We start from the raw sequence: 18,556 nt of genomic DNA on the forward strand, positions 1-18,556 counted from the left end.
TCTAATTTTTTTTTTTTTTTTTTTTTTTATAAAGATGTGGTCTTACTATGTTACCCAGACTGATCTCAAATTCCTGGCCTCAACCAATCCTCCCATTTTGGCCTCCCAAAGTGCTGGGGTTATGGCTGTGAGCCACCATGCCTTCCCAATCGATGATTAATTTCATTGTACGGTGGGTTTTCACCTGAGTGTGGCAGTTGCTGCCCCAATAGCAGTCAGGATGGAATGTTACAGTCACTAGCAATTGGGAAGCAGAAATGTTCCGCTGCTGATATATCAGTAGTCAGAAATTACATGGGCTATAACAGTGTTTCCAATGATTCTGAAATCAGAAAATAATATTCCCCTCTGAAGAGCCACAAAGCTTTCAGTCAACATGTTTTTCTAGGCCAGGCACGATGGCTCCTGCCTGTAATCCCAGAACTTTGGGAGGCCAAGGTGGGCGGATCACTTGGTCAGGAGTTTGAGACCAGCCTGGCCAATATGGCGAAACCCTGTCTCTACTAAAAATACAAAAATGAGCCAGGTATGGCAGCACATGCCTGTAATCCCAGCTACTCGGGAGGCTGAGGCAGGATAATCACTTGAACTCAGGTGGCGGAGGTTGTAGTGAGTGGAGATCGCGCCACTGCACTCCAGCCTGGGTGACAGAGCGAAACTTCATCAAAAAAAAAAAAAAAGAAAAGAAACAAACAAACAAACTGGCAGGGAGCAGTAGCTCGTTTTGGGAGGCTGAGGTGGGCAGATCACTTGAGGTCAAGAGTTCAAGACCAGCCTAGTGGATGCCTGAAACTGCAGATAGTACTGTACCATATACATATACTATGTTTTTTCCTAAACATACATATCTATGATAATTTGCATATTAGGCACAGTAAGAGATTAACAATAAAATAGAACAATTATAACAATATACTATGATTAAAGTTATATGAATGCAGTGTGTCTTCCACTCTCAAAATATCCTATTGTACTGTGTCAGGGCGTAACTGAAACCACAGAAAGTGAAACCAGGGAAAGTGAAACCTGTCCAGTGGTACACTGCCATTCCCACAGGAGGACATGCGGCTAGCCTTCCTCAGGGCCCAAGCGATGGGGCCTCCCCAAGGGCTGCTGCAGCAACAGCTGCTCGCCTTCTTAGGGGTGCTCCAACTGGATTCACATCTGAGATGCCAGAAGTGTTGGGTGAAGACTTCAATCCCAAAGGTAGAGGTTCCAGGCGTGCCTGCCTGCTTCTGCCCCTCAGTGGTTCTCTCCTAGCCTTGGGCACAGCTGTTTCCCTCTTCAACAGAATTTCAAAACATCTACTTTTCTATTTTTCCCATCTGCTAACATAAAAAGAAAAACAGGAAAAAACAGAAATGCTGACAAGTCAAAAGAATTCCAGTAAATCTAAATAGTACAGGAGCTCAAAAGTGCACCAATAAAATGACAGTCCTGCTAATGATCCAGAATCTTAAAATTCAGATAATATTCACTATTTTAAAAGACAGTAGAGTCCTCTATAAAATAAAATGGTAAACTTTTTTCCTAGTAGTTTAAAGGAGTAAACTTGGTTACCCAATAAGGTAACTGTAAGAAAATATTCTCCAGTAGCAAAACATAAATGCAGCACTTGCAAATGTCCACATATAGTATAGATGAGTACCATAGTATTTCCTCTCTTAGAATGTAAGCTCAGGTCAACCAATCCCATCCTCTCTTTATTTCCTCCAGTGTATCAAGAAAAACAACGTATAAATATCAGATGCCGAATAAATACTACTGACAAAAGTACCTTTTTTGAAATAAAGAGAAATTCTACCAAGAGAGTTTATTTTTGAGAGTTTTCCCACACAAACTTCTGGATCAGCATACCAATAAAAAACAGCACTGTATCTTGGAATACTCAGGCAAAACTGAGTATATGGGAATCTTAAAGTGCTTCATTCATCTTCTGAAATAGGAAATAAACATTTATTTCACTGCTTAAGATTTCCCAAATTTTTTCTAAGGTAATAGTTTAGAAAGTACCACTTTGTTTCTCCCAACTTTTAGCTCCCATATTAGACCAACCCGAGGAATAATTTTTTCTACTTTAAAAGTTTTTTCAAGTCAACATCCTGGGATCTAAAACTTAGTGTTGTTTCTTATTGGATCAAATTTCCTTAATAAACAAAGGAAAAGTTCAATGTTTAGAGTCAAAATCTCAAAATACATTACAAATATTTAGAGCTTCCAAAGGATGTGTCAACCTATTCTGTACAGAGGACAAATGAGAGCGTAAAAGATTTCTATTACATCACAGAATAAGAGAAAAAAAGTTAAAATGAAAGTCATTTCTCTCCCTCTCATCTTTCTTGTGAGGACCCTTCCCAGAAGGGTCTAGTACAGAAAAAGCAAAAAATCACAATCTGCCATCTGAAGATATTAGGGTACCTCTTACTAAGAAAATCCATTAACATATGAGCTCAAAATTCCAACTACTGAAGAAAAATAAAGCTAAAGGAAAAAAATACATACACTAAAATAGAATATGTATAGAACTCTATTGTAACACACAATGGAATCTGTATAGAACTCTATTGTAACACACAATGGAATCTGTATAGAACTCTTGTAACACACAATGGAATCTGTATAGAATTCTATTGTAACACACAATAGAATCTGAATAGAATTCTATCGTAACATACAATAGAATTTTAATAGCATTTATTCCATTTGTCAGTTAATACAGACTTGCTTCGGGAAAGACTGTACATAGGATAAAAAATAATAATACTAAAGACTTGTTTTCAACACTATCCACTCTTGGATAGGAATCACGGGAGTTGAATCAGGTTTGTGGAGAAAAATAACAAATTTGTGTCTCTTAAAAGTGTGATATTACAAAATATATACTTGGTCTTCAACCCTGTTTCCTGGCATACAACTCCTAAAATCATAAGAATCTCCAAAATGATATCTTTCTGTATGCTAATAATTGACTGATGGCTGGCAGCCCCTAGGCAGCTTTAGTATGGGGGCTGGTCACCAGAAAGACCAAGGCATGATTAGAAGGTTGGAACCTTCAGTCTCATCCCCTAACCTCTGGAGAGGGGAGACGGGCTAACAGTCAAGTTGATCACCAGTGGCCAGTGGTTTAATCAATCATGCCTATGTAAGGAAGTCTCCAAAAAAAACCCAAAAGGATTGGGCTCAAAATCCTTCCAGATAGCTGAACACATAGCAGATCCTGGAGGGTGACGCACCCGGGAAGGGCAAAGAAGCTCCGTGCCCCTTTTCCATACTTTGTCCTATGCACCTTTTCATCTGTATCCTTTATAATATACACGTAAACATGTTTCCCTGAGTTAAGTAAACTGCTCTAGCAAATTAATCGAACCCAAAGACAGGGTTGATGGGAACTCCATCTTAAAGTCAGCCTTCTGGCTGAAGTCCAGAGGCCTGTACTGGTGGGGGGCATGGTAAGGGGTCGTTTTGGGGACTGAGCCTTAACCTGTGGGAGACAGTGTCAGAAATGAATTAGAGGACACCTAGCTGGTGTCCATTGCAGAAATGATTGTTGGTGAGGAGAAATCTCCATCAGTGGATCTTCTGTGTTGATTGATTGGTGTTGCTGAAAGAACAGGAAAAAGCACATTGAATGTTGTTTTTTCCAGGCTCTCTCATTAAATTTTAGGTATGCTATCAAGTCTCTTTTTCTGTGACCTTCCTCCCGACATCTCTCCTTCTGCACATGATCCCCCGAGTTTCATTCTTAAACTCTGCTTTCCACTTTCTAGAAATGTCATCCGAATCCAGGTTTAAACTTTATTCCTTCCGAACCACTGACCCACTAGGTATTTCTTTCTCAACTAAATTTCAGAATCCATTTCAATGAGGCTACTGGGCATCCCTAACTAAATGCCACCCACTGTTGCCTCAGTTGAGCATGTTTTTTAAAACAAAAAAAGGACAGGCACGGTGGTTCACGCCGGTAATCCCAGCACTTTGGAGGGCTGAGGTAGACGGGATCACCTGAGGTCAGGAGTTTGAGACTAGCCTGGCCAAAATGGTGAAAACCTGCCTCTATTAAAAACACAAAAAAATCAGCCGGACGTAGTGGTGCACACCTATGGTCCCAGCTACTCAGGAGGCTGAGCCAGGAGAATCGCTTGAACCTGGGAGGCAGAGGTTGCAGTGAACCAAGATTGTGCCATTGCACTCCAGCCTGGGTGACAAGAGCGAAACTCAGTCTCAAAAAAAAAAAAAAAAAAAAAAAAGCCGGGTGCGGTGGCTCACGCCTGTAATCCCAGCACTTTTGGAGGCTGAGGCAGGTGGATCACGAGGTCAGGAGATCAAGACCACAGTGAAATCCCGTCTCTACTAAAAATACAAAAAAATTAGCCGGGCGTGGTGGCGGGCGCCTGTAGTCCCAGCTACTCGGAGAGGCTGAGGCAGGAGAATGGCGTGAACTCGGGAGACGGAGCTTGCAGTGAGCGAGACTCCGTCTCAAAAAAAAAAAGAAAGGAAAAAAAAGAAAAAGAAAAAAAGAAAATACAAAAAATTAGCGGGGTGTCGTGGCGGGCACCTGTAGTCCCAGCTACTCGGGAGGCTGAGGCAGGAGAATGGCGTGAACCCGAGAGGCGGAGCTTGCAGTGAGCCGAGATCACGCCACTGCTGTCCAGCCTGGGGTACAGAGCGAGACTCTTGTCTCAAAAAAAAAAAAAGGCCAGGCGTGGTAGTTCACGCCTGTAATCCCAGCACTTTTGGGAGGCCGAGGCGGGTGGATCACCTGAGGTCAGGAGTTCAAGACCAGCCTGGCCAACCTGGTGAAATCCCGTCTCTACTAAAAATACAAAAATTAGCTAGGCATGGTGGTGGGCGCCTGTAATCCCAGCTACTTGGGAGGCTGAGGAAGGGGAGTCACTTGAACCCAGAAGGCGGAGGTTGCAGTGAGCTGAGATCACACCATTGCACTCCAGCCTGGGTGACAAGGGCAAAACTCCGTCTCAAAAACAAAAAACAAAGAATGTATTTTTATTCACAGAAATGTTTCAGCACATATATTCCCCATTGTGATCATTAAATTTTACATCAACCTGGTGAGGCAATGGTTCCAAGCTATTTGGGCAAACAACAGTCTACACATTGCTGAAGGTATTTTCTATATGTGATTAACATCTAATCAGTTGACCTTAAGGAAATTAGCTTCCATAAAGTGGAGGGGCTTTATCCAATCAGTTGAAGGTCTTGCTAAAAAGCAAAAACTGAGGAGGAACTCTTCCTCAAGACTCAGGACTTATAGACAGACTCACAGAAATGCTACCTGAGTTGTCAGTCTGCTGGTCCGCCCAAAAATTTCAGACCCAAGACTGCAACATCAAGTCCTGTCTGAGTTTACAGACTGCTGCTTACTCTACAGATTTTGAACTTAGCAACTCTGCAATCATGAGCCAACTGCTTAAAATACATACACAATTTTAAAAAATATATATATATATATCTTATTGAGTCTATTTCCCTGGAGAACCCTGACTGATATACCTATCCTTATTAAGGCACTCAATTCAGACAAGGGCATCAATTTTTATTTCCATCCTTCTTTCACTGTTTACACAAAGCTAATTCTATCTTCTAAATATTAATATCACTGGGGCTTGACTTTTTTTTTTTTTTTTTTTGTCACCCAGGCTGGAGTACAGTGACGTGATCTTGGCTCACTGCAACCTCCGCCTCCCGGGTTCAAGCGATTCTCTTGCCTCAGCCTCCTGTAGCTGGGACTACAGGCATGTGCCACCACACCCAGCTAATTTTTGTATTTTTAGTAGAGATGGGATTACACCATGTTGGCCAGGCTGCTCTCGAACTCCTGACCTCAAGTGATCCTCCTGCCTTGGCCTCCCAAAGTGCTAGGATTACAGGTATGAGCCACCATGCCTGGCCCACTTTACTCTTATCTCCAGTATATTCAACTTATGACACTTGGACTACTATAAAAGCCTCCAAATAAATCTTCTGCCCTCTGTCACTTCCAATTTTCTAAACACATTATATTCTTTCATGCTTCCTTTTGCTTGGAATATATACCCCAAACACTTACCTATTTAGTAAAGTCTGAGCTCAAATGGTTTTAGTCTGGGGTTTTGTGTGTGTGTGTGTGTGTGTGTGTGTTTTAGAAGTGAGGTCTTGCTCTGCACCAAGCCTGCAGTGACGCAACTGCAGCCTTCAATCTTGGGCTCAAATTATCCTCCCACCTCAGCCTCCCAAGTAGCTGAGACTACAGGTGTGTACCACTACGCCCAGCTAATTTTTTCCTCTTCTTTTAGAGGCAGGTTCTCACTATGTTGCCCAGGCTGGTCTCAAACTCCTGGCCTCAAGCAAAATTCTCCTGCCTCAGTCTCCCGGATAGCTGGGATTACAGGCATGAGCCATGGCTCAAGTGTTAATGCATTCATTAGGTAACACATCCTCTGGAAGAATGACTTTAGGAGTCAGGGAAAACTTAACAGACGTGTTAACATTTGCACCCAAGCCATTATCACAGTATATAATTAAGGTTTATTTTTAAAAACTAGGGTCTGCCAGTGCTATAAAATGAATTCTTAAAGTCTATGTTTAAACAATTCTATTTGTTACAAAGACAATTTCTCTTTTTACAGGTTAAGTCATGATTGAAAACATGTTCAACAAATAAGCATGTTTAGGTGATCTGAGTTTATAAAATGCCATTTTCCTTACCAAATCAATTTTTTTTTTTTTTTTTTTTGAGACAGGGTCTCACTCTGTCACCCAGGTTGGAGTGCAATGGTGTGATCTCGGCTCACTGCAACCTCCGCCTCCTAGGTTCAAGTGATTCTCCCACCTCGGCCTCTTGAATAGCTGGGACCACAGGCACACACCGCCACACCCGGCTAATTTTTGTATTCTTTGGTAGAGACAAGGTTTCATCATGTTGCTCAGGCTAGTCTCAAACTCCTGACCTCAAATGATCCGCCTGCCTGAGCCTCCCAGGGTTGGGATTACAGGCGTGAGCCACCACGTCCGACCCATAAAACACTTTCTACATATATTTTGTCACTTAATCTGTATATAATAATGTAAGGAACACAGGCTTCTATTATCCCAATTTAAAGAAAGACCAGCCCAAGATATCACAATAGTAGACCCAAAACTGGAATTAAGATTTTCTGTTTCTCTATGCTTTTCTACAAAGAAATCAGAACCATTAAAGCTAATTTGGATAAAGAAAATAAATTCACATACTGAGTAATTATATGTACCAAACATAATATGAGATGGTTTATTTTTATCATTTAATCCTCACAACCATCCCTCTGCAGTGTGTTATGGTCTTCATTTGGCAGTGACGCTGTTCTAGCAGAAAGGTTAGATAACTTGTTTAAAGTCACAGTTAGAAAGTGGTAGGGGCCAGGCACAGTGACTCACACCTGTAATCCTAGTACTTTGGGAGTCTGAAGCAAAAGGATTGCTTGAGGCCAGGAGTTTGAGACCAGCCTGGGCAACACAGTGGGACCTCATCTCTACAGAAAATAAACACTTTAGGACGCTGAGGTAGGAGGAAAGGAGTTCAAGACTAGCCTGGGCAACATAGTGGGGTCTCATCTCTACAAAAAGTGAAAAGAAAAAAAAAATTAGCCGGGTATGTTGGCACAGGCCTATGGTCTCAGCTACTAAAGAGGCTGAAGCAGGGGGTTCGCTTGAGCCTAGAAGTTCAAGGCTGCAGTGAGCTATGATCACATACTACTGTACTTCGGCCTGGGTGACAAAGCAAAACCCTGGTTCAAAAAAAAAAAAAAGTTTTTCTGGAATCCAAACATTTCTCTTTTCCTTTTTTTTTTTTTGAGAGGGAGTCTCACTCTGTTGCCCAGGCTGGAGTGCAGTGGGCGCAATCTTGGCTCACTAAAACCTCTGCCTCCTGGGTTCAGGCAATTCTCCTGCCTCAGCCTCCTGAGTAGCTGAAATTACAGGCACGTGCCACTACACTCGGCTAATTTTTGTATTTTTTAGTAGACATGGGTTTTCGCCATGTTGGCCAGGTTGGTCTTGAACTCCTGGCCTTAGGTGATCCACCCATCTTGGCCCCACAAAGTGTTGGGATTACAGGTGTGAGCCACCATGCCCAGCCTCCAAACATTTCTAATGATTTCACTTAATAGAAAAAACTTACATCAAATTATTTCTGGAACATGGCACAGAAAACAGTTCCTAGGTTTAATGCACAGTACAGTTCAAAGTCCCAAAGTTTCATATTTAACATGATAAATGTTTGGCCTTCTGTCTAAATTTTCTTCCCAGATATTACTTTGAAAAAGGAGTTAGAAAGCTATTCATTTACTCTCAAGCCCAAGGCTTTACAGATATGGCTAACTAAATCACATGTCAAAGGAATAAACTAAAAACTGAGAACTCCAAAGCCTCAGGGAAGAATTCCAAGGTTGCTATTTGGGCAAACCTGCCTGACTTTTCAAAATGCAGTTTTCTGATAAAGTATGAAAAATTCAAATACTCCTCAAAATTGGAAAGCACAATAGTAAGAAATGGTCTGATCTTACATAGCAATTCTATATGCCATTTTAGAGACCTTATTTCTAAATTTATAGGAACATGAAGCCAAAAGCTAGTATCAGAAGGAAAAAAAAATGTAAGAAGCTGAATACAGAATAAAAGCATTTAAGAAAGGAACAAGTTTGAATCTTTTTTGTCACAACTTGATATACACTTTTGAAATAAAAGGTAGTAAAATTAATCAGGCATGTAAATGTTTAAACAGATTTTTGTTTTGCCAGTTCATCAATTCACAAATTAGTACGCATTTCCTAAGAATCCAGTAGACTCCTTCAGACACTGCTCAGATAACTGATAGATAAAAAATAGAGATTACCAAAATTAGTCTGTAAACTCCATGAAGAAAGAACCCATAACCATTTTATTCCCTGATGTTATCCCCAGTGGGAAATGCATAACCTGACATGTAACACTGAGAAGTTATGGAATAGAACATATTTTAATAATCTGCTATATCAAGTTGTAAAAGAGTATCAAAAAATCATAGCTATTTTAATATTAAATACCAGGCAAATGGGTGTCCCCATAAGATGTATTTTTTTTTTTTATTGAGATGGAATCTTGCTCTTTCACCCAGACTTGAGTGCAGTGGTGCGATCTAAGCTCACTGCAACCTCTGCCTCCAGGGTTCATGCAATTCTCCTGCCTCAGCCCCCCCGAGTAGCTGAGATTACAGGCGCACACCACCACACCTGGCTAATTTTTGTATTTTTAGTAGAGATGGGGTTTGGCCATTTTGGCCAGGCTGGTCTCGAACTCCTGACCTCAAGTGATCCGCCTGCCTCAGCCTCCCAAAGTGCTGGGATGACGGGTGTGAGCCACCGCACCCGGCCCCTGTAAGATCTAAATGCAGCTATCCAAAATTCCTAATTAATATTTTCGGGTTCTCTTAAAAAAAAAAAAGAGAGAGATCAGGCCTGTGCTTACTTCCCATAATGATCATATAACTGATCCAGAAATAATTAGCTTTGTTAACAAAGTTAGAAGAAAAAACAAAAACAATTTCAGAAACAAGAAAAAACATATAAACAGATGGGTTCCATGCAGACCAGCCTCTAGGGGAGTAGAGCTGGCTAGCTCTGTGGCTTTTGTCCTCCAAGCCAATTTTGAGTGGGGGGGGGGGAACACTGAAAAAGAAAACATTAAAAATAACACCATGGCATTAGCTACCATGAAGCTAGAAAGTCAGTACTTTTCTACAAACCTAACATGTACACAAATACATATGGCATATAAATCTAAAATGTATTATGTAGATACTTTTGGAGGTACTATCTTATTTCTTAACAATCCCTCATATGACAAGCAGAAAATTCTGAGACAATTAAGAGACAATTTCCAACATCTGTACGTAATCTCCCTACTCAACCTCTCTTGAAACAACTGCACATATCAACACAGCTAACATTTAAAAATAATACTTTTTTCACTATCACAATCTCCTCCTCCCTCAGATTCTAGTAACATATTACAATTTCTTTTTTTTTTTTTTTTGAGACAGTCTTGCTCTGTTGCCCAGGCTGCAGTGCAGTGGTAAAATTTCGGCAACCTCCACCTCCCAGGTTCAAGCGATTCTTGTGCCTCAGCCTCCTGAGTAGCTATGACTACAGGTGTGCGTCACCACGCCCAGCTAATTTTTATATTTTTCACAGAGACGGGGTTTCGCCATGTTTGTTGGCCAGGCTGGTTTCGAACTCCTTTGCTTGTGACTTAATCCCACTTGCAGAATACTCTTTGTAAACTAATCTGCCATAAAACAAAGTCTCTCTATGAATGTATATCACTGAAGCGCCCCCAAAACAGTTGTCAGCAAGCAACATACAATAAAACTCACCCTCCTTACTTTATGTTTGGTTCTCTCTCTTCACATGTTGTTCGTGGGTATAGAAGTTCTTCCTCCACCCATTTTCACTCAGTTTATGTCTCTATGCCTGCTCCCCCAGAGGAAGATGATAAAAGCTACTCCTGCTTCCCAAAGTGTGGAACAACTGGCTCTGCTCTGTCCCCTTTCCCCATCCCCTACCAGTGTTCATGGTTGGTCAGTCTTTCACCTCATAGAGAGGGGAGCTTTGAGAAATAAATCTAGTGACTTACCCCAGCAGCAAATCCTAGGTGGATACAAATTGTGAAAAGGGTAATTGGGAGATATTTTAAAAGAGATGTTTCTCCATGTGCCACAACAAACCGATGCCTGAAGCTGGGTTCGTGTTCACTGGTCAAATAATGTCCACTTTAGTGTGTTTCTTCACAGTATGACTGAGAAGGGGTGGAAGATTTAGAAGAGTTTACTGGTAATTTCCCTCTGGAGAGGAAAAGGGGCCTGAATGAGAAGGGAAAAAAGAAGGGGCTAATTTATTGTCACTCTCCCTGCTACTCCTAAATGCTACTACTGACAAAAGTATATTAAATAGGGATTCTAAAGAAACATGGGCAAAATAAGAAAGCTATCCACTAGAAACTAAGTAGAATTTTAGCTGGTAGCCAATGGGCTAAAGATTAAACGCTCAGTTCCTTACCCCCTGCGGGGGGCAAGGCAGGAAGAGGAAAGTGGCTCTTGACTGAGTGGAGGATTGTATGTGACTGAATTTGCTGTTCCCCTTCTTGGCTCTGTTCTCAGAATCACAGACTGCCCCCCTCCCTGACAAGCGGACTCCAGCACCTGGTAGGGGTAAGAGAAGACAAGAGAGAAAAAAGGGAGACAGAGAAAGATAAAAAACATCAACAGCCATGTTGCCAAACTAACAACTAAATCAATGACATGAAAGAAGGAAATTAACAGCACTAACCAAGATAGGAAGGAATAAAATAGGATTGATTACCTCAAGACAAAATAGGCCTCCTCCCCTTTAACACACTAACCAAATAAAACAGTAACCATTGGAAAAGAAATTTAACTATGATTATTTTTAAAATTAGAGGTTTACATAGTAAAATTTGGGAAATAAATGTTAAATCTCCGCGACTGGAATTTCAGAGAGTGTTTTATTCCAAATGAATATCTTAAAAGTATTCTCAAAATTGCTTTTAAGAAATCATTTTTTAAAATAGAAATGACCTTTAAGCTACCCAATATTGTGAAAGTAACAAAAATGAGATTTAAAAACATTTAAATTTAAATGGTTATAGTTAATAAAGAACATCCATAAATATAATGAACATATCAAGCCCACAAAAAAAAAAATCCTCATAGTAGGCTGCCCATATACTTTCTATACCGATTTAGAGTTAAACCTAACTCCACAAAGATGTGGTAACAATACATATAACTAATGGGAAAATGACAGCATACTGAAAGAATTTACATAGCAGTTGCATCGAGCATGGTTAGTGTAATAACCCCACTCACAGAACAGAATTACCACCCCATCGCTATTCGCAAATACAAATGGGATAAAACAGTGGAGTAACAAATGTGTGACCAGAGATAAGGATATATTAATAAGGGGAGATTGAAATTATCACCACTCTGGTTTGCGTTTTTTGGGGGGGGCGGGTGAGGGGCAAGTAGTGTAATATCTACATCATGCTCAAATTTTCAAAGAATCAAAACTAGACAAGCAATTATTTGGTCATCCCCTTCTCATTCAGAGGGCTGTCAAAGAAGAAGGTGGAATGACTGCCACTCTCTAAAATTTACACGTAAGGAGGAAAACGTGGAATCGAATACAGTAGCTGCGGGACCGCACCACATGATCCTCCTCCCGCGGTCGCTCCATAGAATTTGTGGGAATGGGGGCGGGGGGTGTCGCCGCAATCCCGAGGACAGGTCAGCAGCCCGCGGGTCCGACACCAGCCGGCGTTCCCGGGGTTACCACACCCCCTCGCCGGCGGGGAAACCATACTCCTTACACGCCCGAGGTCGCCGCCCCCTCAACACGGCTCGCCCGGTCTCACGCACACGCCACGGGCCGGCGCCTCCCGGCACACGCGCGAAGGCCGGGCCCCGCCTCGCTCCCCACCGACTCCGCGGAGCGGCGACCACCGGCCTCAACTAGCCCCGGACCCCGGGCGCGCTCGGCCCGGTCCCCTCCCCGGCCCAGCCCCCGCTAGTCGGGGGATCCATTCCGCTGAACTCGCCCACTCGGAAGGGCGCGCCTTCGCCTCACTGCTCTACACCCGGGGGCAGCAGCGGTCGTACCGCTCACCTGGTTCGGGGGGCTCCTCCCTCGCTCTCGGCCGACTGAGCCGGGCTGGGGCCTTCGAGGAAGCGCGGGCCGCCGGGCGGCTGGAAGTGGGGGGAAGGAGAGGAGGGGGAGGGGGTCGGGATACCGGGAGCCGCCTCCTTTCTCCTCCGCTGACCGCGGCTCCCGCAGGCTGGCCGGGCGTCCTCGCACACTCGCCCAGTTTCTCACAGCCTCGCGTCCCGTCAGCCTCTCCCTCACCCCACTCCCACACACTCTCACTCCCACACACTCACACCCGGCCGCTCCTCGTTCCCTCACTCGCCTGCCGCGCGCGCGCGACCCCGCTCACACACAGCGCGCGCGACGCCGGCGGAGACCGCCCCGCTCCCGCAGACCGAGCGCCACCCGCCCGCCCGCTTGCAGAGGACCGGCGCGCGCCCCGGCCCCGCCCTCCTGGCGCGGCGGCGCGGCGGCGCGGCGGCGCGGCGGGCGGGGGGCGGCGGCCGGAGCCGGGGGCCGGGCCAGCGCGCCGAGCACTGCCGAGTGGATCTGACACCTGCGTCGAGACCCGCCCTCCCAGCTCCTCGCCCGCACCCGAGCCATCGCTGGCCTCGGGGGAAGAGAGGCGATGGATCGCGCGCGGGGAGCGAAAAGGGAGCGCGAGGGCGCTCCGAGGACGCGCCTCCCCACCCGCCCCGAAACCGTCTTCACTGAGAAAGGGAAACGGATGGGGGGGGCGAGGTTTGCTCCCAACTCGAAACCGCGAGATTAGTCCCTTCCGTTGTACGCCCTCCCCGCCCTCACATTCCCTGCTCAGGCCCCATCCATCTGCGCCTGGAGCCCCGACGCGAGCCCCCGACCCCCTCGGGCGCTGCCCACGTCCCGACGCCTCCCGCCCAGCCCTTCCGCCGGCCGCCGCCCGGAGTCCCCGCTTACGGTGGTTCCTCCCTCCGGTAGGCAAAGATATGGAGACAAAGATCATTCATACCTAGAAGGTCTTTATCCGTGACTGGAGTAAAGACAATACCTCTGTATATTGAGAGGCAAATTTAAAACCACACGATAAATTTCCTGGCTGAAACGGGTTTGGAGATACCGGCGGGGTGGATAGCGCCAGCTCCGCGCCCTAGAAACCAGCGTAAACCTTGGACAAGTTAGTTGCTACGCTTCCTCTGAGCCTTTGTTGTGAAAAGATAAAAGAGTACAGTCCGGAGTCGTTGTGAGAATGAAATGAGATATTTTAAGAGCATTTTGTAAATTCTAAAACTATGTATAAAAAATAAAAGTGTAGCCCAAAGGAGGCTACGAATATGAATGTTCAACTACGCTATTACTTTTTCTTAAGGAGAAAAAAAGAAAGGGCTACAGACGACCTCCCAGGTTTACATGGAAGATTCACTTCCAAATAACTTCGGTCACCAGAGACACCAGGTGTGTGAGGTACAGTAATGTGCTCACCAGTTTGCCTTCTTGCTGGTCTCAGCCGTCTCAGTGACCTCAGCTAACAACTTTTCACTGCTCCTCTCCCAGTCAATTGACAATATAATTTCATTTTCTGCTTTTAAAAAAATTTTTGACAAATTTCAGCGTCTCGAGAGTCCTTTAAAAGATGTAGCATAACCCAGGGTGGTAACTTCCAGACTGCCCTGATTGGATTTATGGTTCCACTACCTATGTGATCCTCTGCAGTAACTTAACCTCTCTGTATCTTTATCTGCTGAGCTGTAAAAGTGAGGATAAAAATAGTTACCTACTTCATGGAGTTGTCATAAGGAGTAAATGAGTTAATAAGTATATAATATTTAACACCTGACACAGATCAAGTGCTGTTCAAAGTGTTTAGTGCTATTATGTTACATCAGTGAGTAACCTAGGATAGGCGTCTAGTTTTACAAAATTTAGAGGAACAAACGCCCTATAAGATAGATACACTATCTTGAGAACAAAGGGGATAAGGTCTACACAACTAAAATATTGCTATTTACTTCCACTCTGATATACAGCCCCCTGGGACATAAAGTATATTCAACTCAAAGACCAAGAGAAGCATTTTGTGATCAAGGGAAGCTTGAGCACAGATATACTAACACTGAAAATCTGACAAAATAAACCTAGTGAAATTGACACAGGGAAAAAATTGTACAGAGGATCAATAATAATATTTAATTAACCTATTCCTTCAGTCCCACTCTTAAAGAATCCAATTCGTGGTAACTGCATCCCCAGAAAAAGTGGGTTGTACTAGTGAAACTGTGCATAGGAAGTATGACTATTAACCCACTTGCCACTTGCCCTTAAAAGTTGTTATTCAGGGCCGGGCGCGGTGGCTCACGCCTGTAATTCCAGCACTTTGGGAGGCTGAGGCAGGCGAATCACCTGAGGTAGGGAGTTTTGAGACCAGCCTGACCAACATAGAGAAACCTTGTCTCTACTAAAAATACAAAATTAGCCAGGCGTGATAGCACATGCCTGTAATCCCAGCTACTCAGGAGGCTGAGGCAAGAGAATCGCTTGAACCTGGGAGGTGGAGGTTTCAGGCCGAGATGGTGCCATTGCACTCCGGCCTGGGCAACAAGAGCAAAACTCTGTCTCAAAAAAAAGTTGTTATTCAGTTTATTGCTACTATGTGCCATACACATTCTAAGATATTCTCATGTATATAACAACGTTGCTTTTGACTTAAGCTAATAGGGAGTAAAACAAAACTCAGGAGGGTATTTAAAAAAACAAAGCCAATGATAAAGCTTAAACAGATTACCATTATCATGATATTGTTAAGATAATGTTTATGTGAGTAATGATCAAATTCATACATCATACTTTTTGTATGAAGTAATAAGGAGGCAAAAATTATTTACACCATTTCCATATTGGAAACCCAAGGTTCAGAAAGGCTGTACATAGATTCAGTCATAATCTTTGAGCATTCATGGTTGATATGTTTAGGCGGCTATGGACTCACATCTCCTTTGGGTAGCAACACATGCTCAAAAATATTTTAAGTAGTTTTTCTTTTTTTTCTTTTTTCTTTTTTTTGAGACAGAGTCTCGCTCTGTCACCCAGGCTGGAGTGCAGTGGCGCGATCTCGGCTCACTGCAAGCAAGCTCTGCCTCCCGGGTTCACGCCATTCTCCTGCCTCAGCCTCTCCGAGTAGCTGGGACTACAGGCACCCGCCACCACGCCTGGCTAATTTTTTTTTTTTTTTTGTATTTTTAGTAGAGATGGGGTTTCACCGTGGTCTCGATCTCCTGACCTCGTGATCCTCCCACCTCGGCCTCCCAAAGTGCTGGGATTACAAGCGTGAGCCACCGTGCCCAGCCAAGTAGTTTTTCTTGGCATAATCATGCACCACTCATTTTTAACCAGTGAATTAATATTTTTCAGGAAGTTCAGAGGTGTAGGGGGGAGGGTCAATTGAATCCCCTGGGAAGACATACTGTAAGTAACCTAGCATGTCTGGAGTCAGATCAATCTGATTTGAAATCCAGCTGCATTTACTAGCAGCATGAGATTGTTGCTTAACTTCCATAAACCTCAGTTTTCTCATCAGCAAAATGAAGATCATATTAGCACCACTTTATTAAGATAGAAGGATGAATAAGGTAACTCAAACATAATGCATAACATAGTAAGTCTCAATGAATATTAGCTATTATTATTCAAGGCTAATTGATACCAAAACAGTCAAATAGCAATCAAAGAGAAATTATACAATGTTTAGATATGTGTGATAATCATACAAATAGTTACACCTATTTACTGCATATCCCTATGAGTGTGAGACCAACTCTATGGGTGAGTAATGTCTTTGAGATGAAGTTAGGGTTCATCCTTTGCCTGCACCAAAACATCCTAGACACATGAGAATTAACAGGAGGGACCAGGCAGGGTGGCTCATGCCTGTAATCCCAGCACTTTGGGAGGCCGAGGCAGGTGGATCACCTGAGGTCAGGAGTTCGAGACCAGCCTGGCCCACATGGTGAAACTCTGTCTCTACTAAAAATACAAAAATTAGCTGGGAATGGTGGCAGGTGCCTGTAATCCCAGCTACTGGGGAGGCTGAAGCAGGAGAATCATTTGAACCTGGGGCTGGAGGTTGCAGCAAGCCAACATTGGGCCACTGCACTCCAGCCTGGGCAACAGATGGGTACTCCATCTCAAAAAAAAAAGGAAAAAAAAAAAATCAACAGGAGGCTGAGTGTGATGGCTCACACCTGTAATCCCAACACTTTGGGAGGCTGAGACAAGAGGATCGCTTGAATACGCGAGTCCGAGACTAGCCTGGGCAACACAGGGAGAACCTGTCTCTATTTTTATTGTTTTTTGTTTTGTTTTGTTTTTTTGAGCAGAGTCTGGCTCTGTCACCCTGGCTGGAGTGCAGTGGTGAGATCTTGGCTCGCTGCAACCTCCACCTCCCAGGTTCAAGTGATTCTCCTGCCTCAGCCTCCTGATTAGCTGGAATTACAGGTGCCCAGCTAATTTTTGTATTTTTAGTAGAAACTTGGGGTTTCACCATGTTGGCCAGGCTAGCCTCGAACTCCTGACCTCAAGTGATCCGCTCACCTGAGCCTCCCAAAGTGCTGGGATTACAGGCATGAGCCATCTCACCTGGCCCCTATCTCTATTTTTAAAAAATAAATAGAATCAACAGGAGAGCTCCCAAAAGCTGATTAAATCAGCATTGGCATCCAGGCATCAATATTTTTTCAGAGCCCTCCAGGGGATTTTAATACACAACCAGGGTAAAGACCCAAGTTTACAAAACAGAGATGTTAGAATTAACTATACCATTTGGTTGTGCTGAAATACACATGTTATCTAGCCATTTCGGCTAATCAGTCAGATTAGCTGATTAGAATATGACAACTAAATTTGCAGTACAGGCCGTGTGTGGTGTCTCACATGTGTAATCTCAGCATTTTGGGAGGCTGAGGTGGGCAGATCACCTGAGGTCGGGAGTTCAAGACCAGCCTGGTCCAACATGGTGAAACCCCATCTCTATTAAAAACACAAAAATTAGCTGGGCGTAGTGGTGGGCACCTGTAATCCCACCTACTCAGGAGGCTGAGGCAGGAGAATCACTTGAACCTGGGAGGCAGATGTTGCAGTGAGCTGAGATAGTGCCACGGCACTCCAGTCTAGGCGACAGAACGAGACTCCGTCTCAAAAAAAAAAAAAAAAAAAGAAAGAAAAAGAGAAAATATTGCAGTACAAGCCATTTTTAAGTTTTTGATGGGATAATATGAAGGTACTGGGGGGAAGGCCTATAAAAGTGCGGGTTTAATGAAAACAAAATCTCCCCTAACAGACTTACCCAGGTCCAGTCAACCCCACGTCTCTGATTCTACTTGAGTACACAGTGTATCTACATCAGCCAGAAAAACATAATTTACAAATGAAATAACAATAAATTGTTTGTCTATTGCAGGTCAAGCAAAAACCTTTAAGTGCCTATACACATCATCTGTTGCAAATCATTTCCCCCTGGGTTTGAAGACAAGGAAACTAGCGGGGATTTGATCAAAACTAGGGGCCTCGAAGTAGTGAAGAGAATTGTAAACAAGAATTTAATCTTTGAGATGGTTATCATCAGTACCTAAAATAGTGTTCTTTGTGGATTATCTAACGTTATTACTGCAAAATTCATGTGGCTGGAGAAAAGGTGGTTGGTGTCTAATGTCAGAACCTTGACTAGCAAATAAGGAACGGTAGCAGCAGCTGCACTAAATCTAGCTCTCCCCACTGCTTCCTCTCCTGGAGCCAGCCGGCTAGAACCAGCCTGACAGTCTTTGCAGTCTTTGCAGTAGAATAGCTAAACACTGATCTAGCCTTTCTCCACCCACATCCCTCCTCCTTTTCCCTGCTCCATCTCAGCACAT

General features: G+C 43.7%; 2 protein-coding genes across 17 annotated transcripts in view; one reads left to right on the forward strand and one right to left on the reverse strand.

Annotated features, from left to right (window-relative positions):
- Positions 1–13,106, reverse strand: part of RIMKLB (ribosomal modification protein rimK like family member B) — a 77,040-nt gene extending 63,934 nt beyond the window's left edge. For 7 of the 16 annotated variants that reach the window (XR_010120885.1, XR_010120884.1, XR_010120886.1 and 4 more), the window contains exons 1-2: positions 12,699–13,001; positions 10,388–11,212 (exon numbers count right to left, since the gene is read on the reverse strand). The gene's annotated coding sequence lies outside the window, so the exon portion shown is untranslated. Of the gene's footprint in view, positions 1–10,387; positions 11,213–12,698 lie in introns of all 16 variants that reach the window. The other 9 variants (XR_010120879.1, XM_055280750.2, XR_010120878.1 and 6 more) reach the window with 8 other exon arrangements.
- LOC134736574 (mucin-1-like) lies at positions 1,063–14,199 on the forward strand. Its single transcript, XM_063638519.1, has 3 exons — positions 1,063–1,185; positions 12,320–13,630; positions 14,023–14,199. Exons 1-3 carry the CDS (start codon positions 1,063–1,065, stop codon positions 14,170–14,172), a joined length of 1,584 nt encoding a protein of 527 aa, XP_063494589.1. The 3' UTR covers positions 14,173–14,199.
- The last annotated feature ends 4,357 nt before the right edge of the window (positions 14,200–18,556 follow it).

Source organism: Symphalangus syndactylus, chromosome 5 (assembly GCF_028878055.3).
Source record: "Symphalangus syndactylus isolate Jambi chromosome 5, NHGRI_mSymSyn1-v2.1_pri, whole genome shotgun sequence".
Taxonomy (NCBI): domain Eukaryota; kingdom Metazoa; phylum Chordata; class Mammalia; order Primates; family Hylobatidae; genus Symphalangus; species Symphalangus syndactylus.

Excerpts from the sequence above, each read along its gene's own strand:
- LOC134736574 (XM_063638519.1), top strand. The coding sequence starts at position 1,063 with ATGCGGCTAGCCTTCCTCAGGGCCCAAGCGATGGGGCCTCCCCAAGGG. Across the intron at positions 1,186-12,319 it reads TGAGATGCCAGAAGTGTTGG|GTCAGCAGCCCGCGGGTCCG; the intron begins GTGAAGACTTCA and ends TCCCGAGGACAG. Across the intron at positions 13,631-14,022 it reads TACGGTGGTTCCTCCCTCCG|GAGAAAAAAAGAAAGGGCTA; the intron begins GTAGGCAAAGAT and ends CTTTTTCTTAAG.